Here is a 16,914-nt window from a genome sequence, read left to right as displayed (position 1 = left end):
CAATCAGGCATTTTATCATCTGAAGAGACGTGTCCACATCCGCCCTGTCTAAGACTGCAGTGTTTTGCTATGAGACTCAGTGGCTGTGCTGTGTACTAGGCGTGTTGGTGCTGTGTGTGTGTGTGTGTGTGTGTGTGTGTGTGTGTGTGTGTGTGCACTGGCTGTGCTGTGTACTACAGTAGGTGTGTTAGCGTTGTGTGTGCGTGTGTGCATTGGGCCTGAGTGTTCGAGAAAGCCGTCTGAAGATGGCACAGTGAGGATGCATGAGTCTGTGTGTTATTCTACATGCTAGATCAGGGTGAATGTATCAGAGAAGGCCGTCTGAAGATGGCACAGTGAGGATGCATGAGTCTGAGTGCTATTCTACATGCTAGATCAGGGTGAATGTATCAGAGAAGAGACTGAAGATGGCACAGTAAGGATGCATGAGTCTGAGTGTTATTCTACATGCTAGATCAGGGTGAATGTATCAGAGAAGAGTCTGAAGATGGCACAGTGAGGATGCATGAGTCTGAGTGTTATACTACATGCTAGATCAGGGTGAATGTATCAGAGAAGGGTGTCTGAAGATGGCACAGTGAGGATGCATGAGTCTGAGTGTTATTCTACATGCTAGATCAGGGTGAATGTATCAGAGAAGGCTGTCTGAAGATGGCACAGTAAGGATGCATGAGTCTGAGTGTTATTCTACATGCTAGATCAGGGTGAATGTATCAGAGAAGAGTCTGAAGATGGCACCAGATGTAAAGCGTTACGGTGGAGAGGAAAAGCAACGCTGCACATGAGTGAATGTGAGGAGACACAGTTCCAGTAGAGTGTATGCAAGCACCTACAGTATGTGCCTTCAACAAACAGCACCTCCAACACCTCTTCAGAACCTCCTTCTTTTGGAATGAGCAGCATCCACACATCCAGATGCAGCACTCCAGTGCAACAGCAGTGATGTTGTGGAGAGGGTCTGAAGTGGACGCCACTGTGCTGGTTGTCATGGTGAGCTGCTGGATGTGTCCTGTAGGATGCTTCAGACAATTCTCTCCCATTTCTGACCTCTCTCATCACCTCCACATGTTCTTACTGAAATGCACAACTACTCATCAGTGGCTATGCTCACCATAGGAAGTCAGCACTTAGCAAAGCAACTCACTTCACATGTTGATTTGGACAAGCTCTGTACTATGGAAGCATATGAGTTCCATAATTCAAATGAGAATGCATTCTGCAATATGCAATTCTAAAAGACATTACATTAGGCAATTGCTAATTCATTATGCAATTTAATATTACAATTTGCAATACTTTCTTTCAAAATGCATTTTAATATACAAAGTGACAATGCAATCATCAAATCAATTTGATTTATTTTGGTTAAAAATTTGAATAAACATGGATTGAATTGCATTCCATTTTGCCATGGTACTTTAGTCTCAAAATTCAAATGGCAATTCATTTTGCATTTCAATTTTCAATATTCAGTTTCATCTTTTAATTGTCAATTACTTTTGCAATGTAATGTTCAAAATTCAATGTAGAATTGAATTTTTTTTTTAATTTTTTAATGTATTTATTTTTTTTTTGAAAATGTTTTTAAAACAAATATTGAAAACATTTTGAATATTTTTTGGCAAAAAGTTTTGCCCGGTTTGCAGAAATAGCGCCCCCGTTATTGCATAGCACTTTGTCACGCTCTTTGTGTCTCAAAATTCAAATGGCAATGGCAAACGCGATTCCAAAACACATTGCAATCTGTCAGTCTTCCATCACCCATGGCGGGAACTACGTCACATCCGTGTTTATCTCGCATTGGTCAGTTTTCTCTTTAAGGCGGGTCTTAGGCAGGGCGGCTGACGGCCTCCAGGTAGAGAAGAGAACGTAAAACAGAAATTGTCGCTGACACAGTAGCCTACTGTTGAAGGTGATGGGCAAAAACAGTCGCTCAGCTACTGAGGGAGGCAGGCGTGTGTGTGTGTGCGTGCGGAGACCTTGATCCGACCGTACGCCACCCCCTCCAGGAGCGTGTATCAGGGTGAAGCGTTAAAAACAGCACACAGGTAGCCAGGGGAGCTGAGGGAGCTGGCAGCCCAGGGCCCTGGAGCTCATATCTGGGTGGAGCGTTTGCCCCTCTCAGCCCGGAGGACTGCTCCAGATTAACGACCATAGACAGTAAGATAGGCTACTGACAGGGCTAACACAGGGCTACTAACAGGGCAGGGCTGTTAATTACAGGGCTACATCGTTTCATTCACACTCAGGCACTCCTGGTCTGACCACGACCGCCGGTCCAGCTGCAGCCTGCACTGTCAGGAAGTCAAGGAAGCGTATAGCCACGTCCTGAGATATCGATGGCTTTGCCCCAAACGAGGAACGTGCATCGTTCTTTTCTCAAATACACCATATTTTTAAGCAAATAAAGTTGTTTACTTAAGATTACTCAGCGTTCTATCAACGTTTGGTCAGGACCGGAAAGCAAGCGTAGTCACTTGCTGAGATATCGATGGCTTTGCCCTAAACGAGGAAGTAGTTTTTCACTGATCGTTGATAAGAATGTAGCACAAATTAGCAAGTGCATCTTTTAATCAGTGTCTACGTTTTATTTTTATAACGTAGCACAAATGTATTACATTCGTCAATGTCGACGTTTTTCAGTTATAGTTTTGGATGTTGAATGTTTGTACAAACAACAATCCAGTGGGATGGGATCACGTCTCACCGAGTCTCGCAACCGATTCCCTACCACCGCCGTCATGTCATCCGGCACAAGCTTCCTTGGTACACTGCTGTCATAAGCATTACGGTTCCCCATTGACTCCCATTGATTCTGACTGACCATTTCGAAGGAAAACGTCAATTATGTACTGAAACAAACGCCGCTGACATATGATAGTAACCATTTCGTCGATAAAATTTCGAAATTCTTGCTGTATTATGTCGGACAAAAATGTAGGTTATTATCAAAGTGAAATGGTTACTATCATATGTCAGCGGCGTTTGTTTCAGCACATAATTGACGTTTTCCTTCGAAATGGTCAGTCAGAATCAATGGGAGTCAATGGGGAACCGTAATGCTTATGATAGCAGTGTACCATGGAAGCTTGTGCCGGATGACATGACGGCGGTTTCCCTACCGGTGCAGCGAGAATATTTTCGCGGACCAAACGTTGATAAAACGCTGTAATCTTAAGTAAACAACTTTATTTGCTTAAAAATATGGTGTATTTGTGAAAAGAACGATGCACGTTCCTCGTTTGGGGCAAAGCCACCGATATCTCAGGACGTGGCTATACGCTTCCTTGACTTCCTGACAGTGCAGGCTGCAGCTGGACCGGCGGTCGTGGTCAGACCAGGAGTGCCTGAGTGTGAATGAAACGATGTAGCCCTGTAATTAACAGCCCTGCCCTGTTAGTAGCCCTGTGTTAGCCCTGTCAGTAGCCTATCTTACTGTCTATGGTCGTTAATCTGGAGCAGTCCTCCGGGCTGAGAGGGGCAAACGCTCCACCCAGATATGAGCTCCAGGGCCCTGGGCTGCCAGCTCCCTCAGCTCCCCTGGCTACCTGTGTGCTGTTTTTAACGCTTCACCCTGATACACGCTCCTGGAGGGGGTGGCGTACGGTCGGATCAAGGTCTCCGCACGCACACACACACACGCCTGCCTCCCTCAGTAGCTGAGCGACTGTTTTTGCCCATCACCTTCAACAGTAGGCTACTGTGTCAGCGACAATTTCTCTTTTACGTTCTCTTCTCTACCTGGAGGCCGTCAGCCGCCCTGCCTAAGACCCGCCTTAAAGAGAAAACTGACCAATGCGAGATAAACACGGACGTGACGTAGTTCCCGCCATGGGTGATGGAAGACTGACAGATTGCAATGTGTTTTGGAATCGCGTTTGCCATTGCCATTTGAATTTTGAGACACAAAGAGCGTGACAAAGTGCTATGCAATAACGGGGGCGCTATTTCTGCAAACCGGGCAAAACTTTTTGCCAAAAAATATTCAAAATGTTTTCAATATTTGTTTTAAAAACATTTTCAAAAAAAAATTAAATACATTAAAAAATTAAAAAAAAATTCAATTCTACATTGAATTTTGAACATTACATTGCAAAAGTAATTGACAATTAAAAGATGAAACTGAATATTGAAAATTGAAATGCAAAATGAATTGCCATTTGAATTTTGAGACTAAAGTACCATGGCAAAATGGAATGCAATTCAATCCATGTTTATTCAAATTTTTAACCAAAATAAATCAAATTGATTTCAATTCTTTATTTATCACAGACACTAGTACAATGTCCATAGCAGAGTATAAAAAACAGACAGAATAAATAATTTTAAAAACAAGAAGACAAAGAGACAAAAACAAAAACAAAAAAAAACAACAACAATAAAACAAGACAAACAAAACCATCAAGACAACAATACAACCAGCCATCAAGACAACAAGACAAAACAAAACCACCCATCAAACATATAGGCTTTCTCTCCAATGCCTCCTAAGCTTAGAGGAGTACCTCAAGGAGCTCTTAGCTGGGTTCACTAGAGCTTCAATAATGCTATTGTGTGAGAGATCCAGGCGGCACATGAATTTGTACATTAAATTTCTAAGGACTGCCTCACAGGTTGGCACATTGGAGTGGACAAACAAGTAGCTGGCACTAAACCATCTAGGTAGCTGCATCAGCAATCTCATAGTGTCATTATAGGCAACTTTAAGCTTCTGCAGACTGCTTTTCTTATATCTACACCATAGATGAGAAGTATACATAGGTGTACAAAAGGCTTTAAACAAAGAGCATTTGACATTAGAAGAGCACATACTGAACTTGCGTAGTAACATGTTAGCCTGGGCATATAATTTGCGGCGTTGACGATATATATCTTGATCATCACTAAGATCATCTGAGATTATATGACCCAGATACTTTACATCCTTACACACCACAAGTGGGCTATTACACAGATAGAAAACAGGGAAAGTCAATTTTTTATCCTCTCTGCTTCTAACTATCATGACATTGCTCTTTTTCGCATTAAATTTAATGTCATACTCAAGGCCATATTGTGTGCATACTTGATTTGATGATTGCATTGTCACTTTGTATATTAAAATGCATTTTGAAAGAAAGTATTGCAAATTGTAATATTAAATTGCATAATGAATTAGCAATTGCCTAATGTAATGTCTTTTAGAATTGCATATTGCAGAATGCATTCTCATTTGAATTATGGAACTCATATGCTTCCATACTGTACAGTAGAACCAGTCCTGTCTGTCTCATATCTGGTGTTTGTTGATGTGCTTCTGTCATCATGACTATTTCACACTGGATAACAGGTGTGCTGTTTATTTCTGATCATGTTTACTGACGCCATAATAGATTACTAATAAAACGTTAGAACAACATATGGGTGTGGAAGAATCATTGAGTCATTTGTTCCCACATCATCATTTCAGAACTCTGCAGTGCAAAGGTGACGCTGGTGAGGTGTTCTTTATCAGATACTGTGATGCTGCAAACACAATTCTAATGAGCACATTATTCTGATACTCAATCTGAGTCCTTCTACAACATCAGGGAGATGTACGCTTCAAGTCAAGTCAAGTCACTTTTATTTATATAGCACATTTAAATACAACAGAGGTTGACCCAAAGCGCTTTACAACAGAAGAAGTCAGAAATTGGGCAGGACATTTGACAAAAGGGGGCCCAAGAATACACAGGTCTTGACTAAATAATGCATAACATAAGTAAAAAGAAATAAGAACAACATAGAATAAAACAGGTAAAATGGAATAAAACAAGAAAATAAGATTATACAAAAATAAGAGCAAGGTTAAGAGCAATAAATGAAATAAGATTAAAATAAATAAAAAGATAAAAAATAAAATGAAAAGCTGTAGGGAATATGGGAGGGAGTTAAGGGTTGTTAAAAGCAAGAGCAAGCTTGTTAAAAGCAAGCTTGACAATTTGATGTCTGTAACAACAGCACCATCTAGAGGTGGAGTACGATACAGAAGATTGTGCTGAGGGGTGACACTGAATTTTATTTCACTCACTCGCTCACTCACTCACACAATATGGACCATAATGTGGATGGAGGGATACTTTGGGGCTGAGCAAGTTACAGAAATATGTCACTAAATAAATTCATTTTTATTAAGTGATGAAAAATGACCTTTCTGTGTTCCATATTTGTGGCCCGAGCTGATCTGACCTGACATGCACACGTGATGATTCTCCACAGCAACGTTTCACTACATTGCAATGCACAAAGTAAGGGCAAAAAAGTGTTTATTTGTCAAACAAATGTGGATGCAATATGAGTGCTGAATTGGAAACCATGCAGGAATTTGCTAGGATCTCAAAACCTGATTATGAAAGTGGCATAGAGAAACACATGATAGCGTTAGATTATGAACATAGGCTACTATGGCACAAAAACACACAAAACCATGGGGTAAGTCGAGCTAAATTAAGTTATTATTTTGTGGTCATTTCATCTGTTTCTATAATACAGAAGGATGCCAATGGTAAGCTAAGCTACAGTATATGACATTATTATTTTCTGTCACTTTGTCTGTTCTTATAACACAGAAGGATTTATGTATTTGGTATCAATGGAAAGCACTGTGTCTCCACTTTCATCTGACATTTGTATCTATGCAATCACAAGTAATTCAAGCGAGAGTACTGGCTGTGCGGGTGAACGCAGAGCAGTATAGACTGTAAATATGATACACTTAGATTTAATTTCATGATTTTTCTTTAATTTTCATACTTGATCGACGAGTGCATAGTCTCGTTGGAACGCCCCACTTCTACTCTACTTTCATGCGATAAAGGTCTTATCTCGCTGCATCTAATAATCACAGAGCAATGTGTCAGAGAAGAATGGATGTGTTTTTTGACGCACTTTGCATCAGTCGGGCTCATAGGGTTAAACCAAGACAGTAATCACCTTGTGGAATCTTCATACCATATTCTCTTTTTCCTCATTCTTTCTCACACACTTCACTCAGCATGGACTGTGTGTTACTCAGATTGCTGAGGTCCTGCCTCAGCTTCTCCACCTCTCTGTTCATCTTTACAGTAATCTGTTTCAGTCGCTCATTCTCTGTCAGACTTCCCTCTCTTCTCTGCTTCATTCTCTCCATCTCTCTATTCTTCTCCTCCAGAATCTGTTTCAGTCTCTCCATCTCTCTGTCCATCTCTCGATGCTCTTGTGTGAGTCTCTCTACCACCATACTTTTCTCTCCAGCACCTTTACTCTGTGTTAGTCTCTCTACTGCCTTTTCTTTCTCTCTTAGTTCTTGAAGTATGGTTTCTATCTCTCTGTTCTTCTCCTCTATCTGCCTGTTGAACTCTGCCTCCATCTTCTCCTTGCTGATGCTGATGTTTCTCTGTAGTTCAGGCAGGATGATCTTCATGAGGTCTCTCTCTGCTTCAGCCCTGGCCTCTCTCTCATAGCACTCTCTCATCTCCTCCATCTCCTCTATGTGTCTCTCCTCCATCTCTCTCTTCTCTTTCTCTCTCTTTTCTCTCACCTTGTTCAGCTTTCTCTCCAGTTCCTTTCTTAGTGCAATCTCTCTATCCAGTTCTCGCTGTATTTCTCTCTTTTTCTCCTCATCCCTCTCTTCCTTCATCTTTCTCTCCAGTTCTGCCATTTTCTCACTCAATGTCTTAATTTCTGTTTCACGTCGCTGAATCTCTCCCTCCATACATTGAAGAGACTCCTGCACTTTTTTATCTTGTTCCTCTCTTCTCTTACTCTCTTCTCTCAGTTTCCTCTCCTCCACCTCTTGTTCTTTCTGCATCATCCTCTCTATCTCTCTGAGCTGTCTCTCTGCCTCATGGTAGGTCTCACTGCTGTAGAATCTCCCTCTGTTTCCTGACACCATCTTTTCTATATTCTCTAGCAGCTGTGTGATCTGTGTGTCATCAGGTGTGTCCTTAATGTTGAGAAGGTGACACCTGTTCCCACATTTCTCTACCAGCTGCTGGAGCTCCTGGCTCCCTGTCTGGAGCAACTCCTCCACACTCCTCTCTCTCAGCCCCTCAGCATGAGTGAAGAGGATCAGTGTATATCCCCAACATCCCTCCCCAAACATATCCTTCATTTTCTCCAGCATCCTCCTCTCCTCCCCTTCAGACGACTCCACTGGAATCACCAGGAGGAAGGCGTGAGGTCCTGGGGCAGACAGACAGAAACAACGCCCCACGTCCTGTCTCATGTCCTTCTCAGAGAGTCCACCAGAGAACCAGTCTGGAGTGTCCACCACGGTCACCCATCTCCCAGCCACCCGCCCCTGTCTACTCTCACTGTGCTGGGTCTCTGTGGATGTGTGTGTGAGTGTGTGTGTGCCCAGGATGGTGTTTCCTGCTGCCCTCTTCCCAGCTGCACTCCCCCCCAGCAGCACCAGCCTCAGCTCAGACACAGCAGGAGACACTGGGGGGGCTGGACCAGGACTCTCTCCTCCTCCTGCAAACATGAGGAAATGGTCATTCATAAGGAAAATGTTATATGCTTCCATATATTGATATGATCTTGCTTGACAGCATGCCATTTAACATCATATCAGTCACGTAGCAAAGGAGATAAATGGGTGAATTAGAAAAGAGCCTGCTTGTTATGTCAGACATCGCAATGCCATTGAAGTTCAATTGGGGTTGCCAAAGAGGGCGCCATTTAGACAAACAGACCATTTCAATACCCAGCCTAAATATATGGTTTTATTAGTCTTGTAAAATTGCAATTGAGTTTTTTTTTTTTTGTCAACTGTTGTTGTTTTTTAAAGTGCTATACAAATAAATTGACATTGACATTGACATTAACATTATTGAATATATACTATTTTAACATCAGAGAACACAGTGCTCAATTCATCCATTTTATGTCACCTTTAAGTTAAAAAAAACCTTTAATTATACTGGGGCATTACAAAAATCGCCAACCAGTTTCAACCCTTTTACTGGGTCTTCATCAGGGCGTAAAAAGGAGATAGGTCTGAGATTAGGTACACAATTACGCTGTCTACATATGACTACTACATACTGTATGTCTACATATGTCTAAATGATCTCAAGTAGGATCCATTAGTGCGGGTCAGTGACTAGTCAGTAAGACCAAGTACATGCTGTGTAACTTGGTCATGCATACTGTATGTGTGGTCCAGATTTTCTGAAATTTACCTTCCAGCTCCTCCACCAGGAATGGGTCAGCTTTCTTTAGTGCTTCATAGAACAGTTCTTGTGCTCTGGCTCCTTTATTCTCTATCATGTTCAGCAGTTTATAGTTCTGATTTACACTGATGGTAATGTTGCCCAAGTCCTGCCGCTCACAGTCATTAATAACGTGCTTTTGATGGAGGGAGGCCAAGATGGGGGCAAGCACACTGGGAAGGCGAGTTTGCAGGTCATGCTTGTGCTTGGAGAAGAAATTCTGCCTGCCTGTCCCTGGAAAAAAAGACAACGATTAAAATGTTGTACATGTGTGTGTAAATTACTTGATGCTTTCTTTGCAACAACAAAATAGACTAATATATAAAAAACTAGATGCACCGCATAGTGGTACACAATTAGCCTGACCAGCCAGAACCACATCAAGATGTAGGCTCTGGGAACTCACCGTAGGCATGGCTCAATCGGAGGGGTGGGATAAACAGTTGTCTTTCAAATTCCCTCACCACGCAATAGGATAACGCTAAACGAATCATCTTCTTGTTTTAAAATAGCAGGATGCGTTACCATCGCAACTTCTGGTCGCATGTCAGTCACCATTATGTTAAGCCCCCCGACCAACTCTATACACGCTGTGATTGGCCCGTCCGTTTCTCAGTTTCTCAGCTCCTAAACTCAATGGAGTGTAGCTAGACATTTACATTTGCTGCCGCTAGGGGCGTCTACATTTCTAGGCTAGTACACAATATGACCGCCGCTCAGTTCTGCACATTCACTCCACAAAAATAAATGATACTTGTCAACTTTCCTGTATCTCCTATTTGTGCAATTTATATGCATATATCTCCTACTCTTGCAGCTCATGTGTATATAAATGAGTGTGTGCATGAGAGTTTGCCTTTGTGTATAAGATAGTGTGTGTGTGTGTGTGTGTCTGTCTGTCTGTCTGTCTGTCTGTCTGTGTGACAAGATCACATGTGTCAGTATAGTTGAAAATCCAACATTGATTCAACGTAAAACAGAGGGGATACTTTCAATATCACTTCAACATCAGGCTTCAACATAGTTTCAATATTTCAAACCATACGAAATTATGATACATTTTTTAACGTTTTTCAATAATAAATATATGTATTTCTGATGAGGTTTTTTTGTAAAAGAACACACATAGTGTTTTTCACAGTTACAGTAATTTCTAGTTATTTTACATTTGACAAGTGAAATCACAGTCTATTTTTGTAAATGAAATGGTATTTTAAAAATACAGACAAAATCTGTAAAATAAACTTGTAAAATTATATTATATTAAAAAGGTGCAATGCCCTTGCATTTGCATTTGTACATCATCTGGAATAAAATCATGTATAATAAAAATAAATGTATTGTTATTGTTATTAACCCCACTGCATGAAAAGTGGGATTTTCATCAGTCTGTGGCACTGTAGATTGTTGTGGAAGTTCAACGGTTGGTATGGTGTTTTTTTCCAGTTAGCCTATTAGCCTGTTTGATGCTCATTGAGCTCAATGCAAATCAAACAGGCTAATCAGTGTACTCATGGATTGGGCAGCTAGCAGTTCTGCAGCGATGATTCTTGAATTTGACAAAAAAAAATCACATAAGAGTCCTAACCTCATCTTTAACAACCCTAGGCCTTTCTTCCCACACTAAACTTTACACACTAACATGAAGGAACTTATCTCTTGATCATACTCACCAGTCAGATGCTGACTCTCTCTCTCTTCCTCCTCCAGCTTTTTGCTTCTAGCCTCCAGCTGTTTGTCTCTCTCCTCCAGCTGTGTGTCTCTCTCCTCCATCTGTTTGTCTCTCTCCTCCAGCTGTTTGGTTCTCTCCTCCAGCTCCCTCTCATGTTCCTGCAGTTGGGTTCTCAGGTCCTGTAGTTGGCTGTTTCTGTCCTGCAGGTCCTTTTCCAGTGACTCCAGTTGTGTTCTACTGGTCTCCAACTCACTGGTCATGTTCTCCAGTAGACTCTCTTTCTCCCTCTCTTGTCTAGTCATGTTCCCCAGTTCTGTGTCTCTTTGATGGAGGAGTTTATTCTTCTCATCAAGTTGTTGGTTCATCCTCTCCATGCCTTTGTTCTTCTCTTCTAGCTGCTGTGTCATCTTCTCCACCTCTTTATGTTTCTGCTCTAGTTGTTTTAACATCTTCTCCACCTCTCTTTTCTTGTCCTCCAACATCTTCTCCATCTTCATCAGTGTAGTTTTGTTCTCCTCCAGAAGTTGCATCTTCTCCTTGAGATTATTTTCTCCGTCTTTAATCTGCAAATCTTTCATCTGTAGTTGTTTGTCTTTCTCTTGGGAGGTTTTCTCACTCTCCTCTATCCTCTTGTCTCTCTCCTTGATTTGCTTTTCTCTCTCTTCTATCCTCTTGTCTCTCTCCTTGATTTTCTTTTCTCTCTCTTCTATCTGTTTGTCTCTCTCATGTAGAAGTCTTTTCATCTCCTCCATTTCCACATCTTTATCTTTCGGTTGTCTTATTTTCTCCTGAAGCATCTTCCTGTCCTCCTCTAGTGTTTTGTTTTTCTCAGTTATCTCTCTGTTCTTCTCCTCTAGCTGTTGCTTCGTCTTCTCCATCTCCTCTATTTGCATGTCCTTCTCTTTTAGTTGCTTTTCTTTCTCCTCCATCGTCTTCTTGTTCTCATCAGTTGCCTTCAACCATGCAGAGAAAGCTGGTGGAAATATGTTGTAATATTGTGGTAATATTTTCAGGATGAAAGTGTAGAAGATAATTTCAATATGTTGGTAATATTTCCAGGCGTTGATTTAATGAGCAGAATATTTCATGATAAAGCAGGCACACTTCATTTGTTGTCACTACTGCTTTTTACTGTATGTAGACAGTTTGGATTATGTTACACACAGATAGTAAGTCTCATCACACACACTTACACATACAGTACAGTATATAGGCGTACACACACACACACACACACACACACACACACACACATACACACCACACACACACACTTTATAAGTATCTTTCTCTCTGTTCTCTCTTTCATGCACCAAGAACCATTAGTAGACACAACCTGCTAAGGAAAGCCCTCAGCATCGTATCTCTCACACAACCTGCTAATGAAAGCCCTCAGAATCGTATCTCTCACACAACCTGCTAATGAAAGCCCTCAGCATCGTATCTCTCACACAACCTGCTAATGAAAGCCCTCAGCATCATATCTCTCACACAACCTGCTAATGAAAGCCCTCAGTATCGTATCTCTCACACAACCTGCTAATGAATCACGCTTAAGATAAGATTTCTTTATTGTGTCCCTAGGGAAATTTGTCTTGGACAAACAGGCTGCTACATCACATATAACATAACACCAGAAAGTGCTGACAGTGCAATCGTACTGCTCCTAAGGGCTGAGGTCTAACTTTATTTCACTCGTGATGAACTGAGATCAGCAGCCTGGCCTGGTAGAAGAGGTCTGGATTAAGCATGCCCTTCATATCACTTCATATGATGAACTGGGGTCTGCTAGCCTGATTACCATCGACTTTCAAAGGCTCTGCGAGACTTTAGTCTGACCAACAGCCTGTGCTAACACGGTTTCTAGCAAGCGCTGGTTGACCCGCCTCCTTTAAGTGCCTCGATTTGCTACTGGTAGATGTCAGAAAGCGGTTTGCCGAGTTTAAACCAATAACAACACTCTTTCCTCTGCCTTGAACACGCCTATACCCAGAGCCGTTGGAGCTGCTCAAAGTTGATTGGTTCTCGACCAAAGGGGGCAGTTCCGCAGATTTCGGGAACTCAGAAATCCTTCTCAATGAGCAGTTGACCAGACCAGCAGCAAAAGCCTGAAGGCGTTGCGTCACTGGGAGGGCGTGCCAGGCTAGGGGTCTGCAGCCTGGGCTGGTAGAAGATGTCTGGATGGTTTATCACGAGTGAAATAAAGTTAGACCTCAGCCCTTAGGAGCAGCCACCAAGCATCAGATGTCATTGTCGTTGTAATCGTGCCCCCACCCCAATTTCACTGGAACAATATGTGTAAGTAAAGGTGATTAAGCGTGATTCAATGGCGGACTGCGGTCCGGGTCCGGACCCAGTGACGGTTCTGTCCGGACCCGTTAAAATTGTCGGCCTAATATTATCAAAGAGCATCATCAGCAGTCAAGCCAATCAACTCGATTGTTTACGTTTCAGCACCAGAGAATAGGCCTAGCGGGAGAGAGAGGGGATGAGAGAAAATGGCTTGCTCAAAAGTGAGGAAAAAATAGATGGTGAAAACCGGACTTTTAAAGATGAATGGACAGACCAATACGTTCGTTCTGCTGTGAATACAGTATGTGCTGTGAAACTGTGGCGTTGATAAAAAATAATACAGTAATAATAATAATAAAAAAGGGCAACGTAGCGTCACTATGAGATCAAACACGGGTCGTTTGAGGAAAGGTACAGTAGTACGCGCAGAAATCCGCAGTGAGGGCAAGTAAAACTTGAACAGCACTCTGAGAGCTAACAAACAGACAAACAAATGCAAACCCTGATGAAAACATTACCTCCTTGGCAGAGGTAAGCTAATAATTATCAAATTGAAAGCACATTATGACAGGTCTACTTGTGTGATCACGCATGCATTTACAGGCAAATTAGTGTTCATAAAAGATTGTGTGGATTTTGTGCAACACAAGAGAGCATTTAGCGATGGGACAGCTGTGAATGAGTGCTGAATGAGTACTTAATGCGGCTGCAGAAACTTTACAGATCCCATTGTCAGCTTCAACAACAAGAAAATCTGAACTATTAGCAGAGTACTAGAACGCTGTATGCAAAGGTCTTTTGTTCGTTTTTTCTTAAAGATACACTTTTATTTTATTCAAAAGATTTTGAATGTTTTACATTAGGCCTACTTGAAATATAGGCCCTAAGTTCAGGCTGCTCAAAGCTGTGTTTGTACTTTATATTTGTCTGTTGTTCGTAAACCTTCTTGAAATGTAGGCCTAGTAAAGACAACTAGCCTACAGTATTGTTTTGCATTCAAGTACCATTCAAGTTAAGACTTTTGGTATGTTATGACTTTGAAAACACTTGAAATTGAACAATAAATTAAAAAGGCCTAGAAATGTACATGCGTTATTGATTTTATTAACATCAGGGTAGCCTACGCTATTTCGAGTGACAAAATAACGTAGGCTATACTTACTCTGAATGCAATACATACTCTGAACGTATTACCCATAGTGAACTGCATGCATACAGGGTTCACCAACAGGGCTGTTAAAGGGATATTCAGCCATTTTTGGAAATACGCTCATTTTCCACCTCCCCTCGAGCAAAACAATCGATATTTACCTTATTCACGTTCATCCAGCCATTCTGTGAGTCTGGCGATACAACTGTTAGCTTCAGCCTAGCATAGATCATTGAATCAGATTAGACCATTAGCTTCTCGCCTGCTAGCTTCATGTTGAAAAGTGACCTAGCGTTTTTCTAGGCTGATTTGACATGGAACTACACTCTCATCTGGCGTAATAATCAAGGCAACTTGCAAACGTACCATAGGCGCAGTGATATCGTACGCAGCATCTGAAAATAGTCCCCATAGACAACAAGCAGTAGTAGTGCCAGTAGTTTGCAAGTTGCCTTGATTATTACGCCAGATGAGAATGTAGTTCCATGTCAAATCAGCATAGAAAAACGCCAGGTTTCATTTTCAGTTGGTCTTATTGCACTTTCTAACTTGAGAGGAGACACGTTTTAAATGGGAAAATTACCAGAAATCTTAGTCACTTTTAAACATGAAGCTAGCAGGCAAGAAGCTAATGGTCTAATCCGATTCAATGATCTATGCTAGGCTGAAGCTAAAAGTTGTATCGCCAGACTCACAGAATGGCTGGATGAACGGGAACAAGGTAAATATCGATTGTTTTGCTCGAGGGGAGGTGGAAAATGAGCGTATTTCCAAAAATGGCGGAATATCCCTTTAAGTCAGAGTGAGGAAGAGGTAGAGAGTCTGGTATCCAGGCTAATGAAGACGGATATTTCCAATGAAAAAAAATGCACTCAATCTTGAAGGGTGCACTGGAGAGAGCTTTCAGCAGCACCATGATGCCCCACAGAGGCCTTACTGACAGGGTGCGGTGACAGGTGACATCACTAACTTGCAATGCAGCCAAACACATAGTTCATAACAGTGAGTTGGACTCAGCTCTGTTTTCTCTGTAGACCTTTACTGACCTCATCAGCTCCCTTGTCTTTCTCCTGCTCCTCACTAACTCTCTTGAAAAAATGCCATTTAGTTTTCACTCGCAATAATTCAGCTGTTAGCTGTTAAGTTTGATCGTTCACAATGTTGCCATTTTCCATAACATTCTATTTACCTGCCAAAATTGCTGTTGAAATAGACAAGTACAATATCACTAGGCTACAATATAAACGTTCCTTCCCCATAGCTAAATGTATGTAACATAAAGCAATTAACAATTACTGACATCAACTTACAACCTCGCTGTCATTCACTGTGAATTCTTTTAGCAACTCTGGCAGCCTCAGGAGCGTTACAGCGAGCAATATCCTTGTGATCCAGCTAGTAGTAGCCAGTGCTATCCATAAGGCTCTAGTGGTAGCCTAGCCAATGAGGCATGGAAACAATAATGATACTTATATTCAATAAACACACTTGTTCTTCAGCAAACCAGCTTGGAAGGCCTCCGCTAAAATGGACCTTTTGGCGCCTATGGTCTCTGCTCTCCCCTACAGGACCTACACACACACACACACACACACACACACACACACACACACACACACACACACACACACACACACACACACACACACACACACACACACATAATGAGTTTTGCTAGCTGAGTGTCTGACATTCTTGTTGCTTTTTTCCAGACCTGACCCAGTCACCACATATCAGATCTCCACCAATCACCTCTACTGCTCAGTCATCAGTCATCAGATCTCCACCAATCATCTCTACTGCTCACTCATCAGTCATCAGATCTCCACCAATCATCTCTCCTGCTCACTCATCAGTCATCAGATCTCCACCAATCATCTCTACTGCTCACTCATCGGTCATCAGATCTCCACCAATCATCTCTCCTGCTCACTCATCAGTCATCAGATCTCCACCAATCATCTCTACTGCTCACTCATCAGTCATCAGGTTAGGTTAGGTTAGGTTAGGTTTACTTTATTGTCCCCTCAGGGACACTTGTCTTGCAGTCAGGTATGCATAAATAACACAAAAATACACAAAAGGACACAAGAAACAAAAATACACAAAGAACATAAGTCACAAACGCCTACGCGATACTATACAAACTTCAAAACGACTAAGACATGAACAAACGGGGACAGAAAAACACACCTGCTGCCGGTCACTACAAGAGCAGCGCCCAATCCACCATTACGCATTACATGTGGAGGAAGAAACCACCAATCTCTACCAATCATCTCTACCGCTCACTCATCAGTCATCAGATCTCCACCAATCATCTCTACTGCTCACTCATCAGTCATCAGATCTCCACCAATCATCTCTCCTGCTCACTCATCAGTCATCAGATCTCCACCAATCATCTCTCCTGCTCACTCATCAGTCATCAGATCTCCACCAATCATCTCTACTGCTCACTCATCAGTCATCAGATCTCCACCAATCATCTCTCCTGCTCACTCATCAGTCATCAGATCTCCACCAATCATCTCTACTGCTCACTCATCAGTCATCAGATCTCCACCAATCATCTCTCCTGCTCA

The 16,914-nt window shown here is 41.9% G+C and overlaps 1 protein-coding gene across 1 annotated transcript; it reads right to left on the bottom strand.

Annotated features, from left to right (window-relative positions):
• Positions 1-6,825: 6,825 nt before the first annotated feature.
• Positions 6,826-11,615, bottom strand: LOC134079073 (microtubule-associated protein 1A-like). The gene is made up of 4 exons (XM_062535243.1): positions 10,889-11,615; positions 9,186-9,449; positions 7,988-8,184; positions 6,826-6,855 (listed from the first exon to the last, which is right to left on the bottom strand). The coding sequence occupies exons 1-4, from the start codon at positions 11,463-11,465 to the stop codon at positions 6,826-6,828; spliced, it is 1,068 nt and encodes a 355-aa protein (XP_062391227.1). The 5' UTR covers positions 11,466-11,615.
• Between the last annotated feature and the right edge of the window lie 5,299 nt (positions 11,616-16,914).

Source organism: Sardina pilchardus, chromosome 4 (genome assembly GCF_963854185.1).
Source record: "Sardina pilchardus chromosome 4, fSarPil1.1, whole genome shotgun sequence".
Taxonomy (NCBI): Eukaryota; Metazoa; Chordata; class Actinopteri; order Clupeiformes; family Clupeidae; genus Sardina; species Sardina pilchardus.
The sequence above is the reverse complement of the archived record's forward strand: the minus strand, read 5'-3'. Positions and strand labels throughout refer to the sequence as shown.

Bases quoted from the DNA above. Each gene is read 5' to 3' on its own strand.
- LOC134079073 (XM_062535243.1), bottom strand. From the start codon at position 11,465: ATGAAAGATTTGCAGATTAAAGACGGAGAAAATAATCTCAAGGAGAAG. The intron at 9,450-10,888 runs GTGAGTATGATC...CTTTTTTTCCAG, and splicing joins AGAGAGTCAGCATCTGACTG to GGACAGGCAGGCAGAATTTC. The intron at 6,856-7,987 runs GTAGAGAAATGT...TGTGATTATTAG, and splicing joins GCCAGGAGCTCCAGCAGCTG to ATGCAGCGAGATAAGACCTT.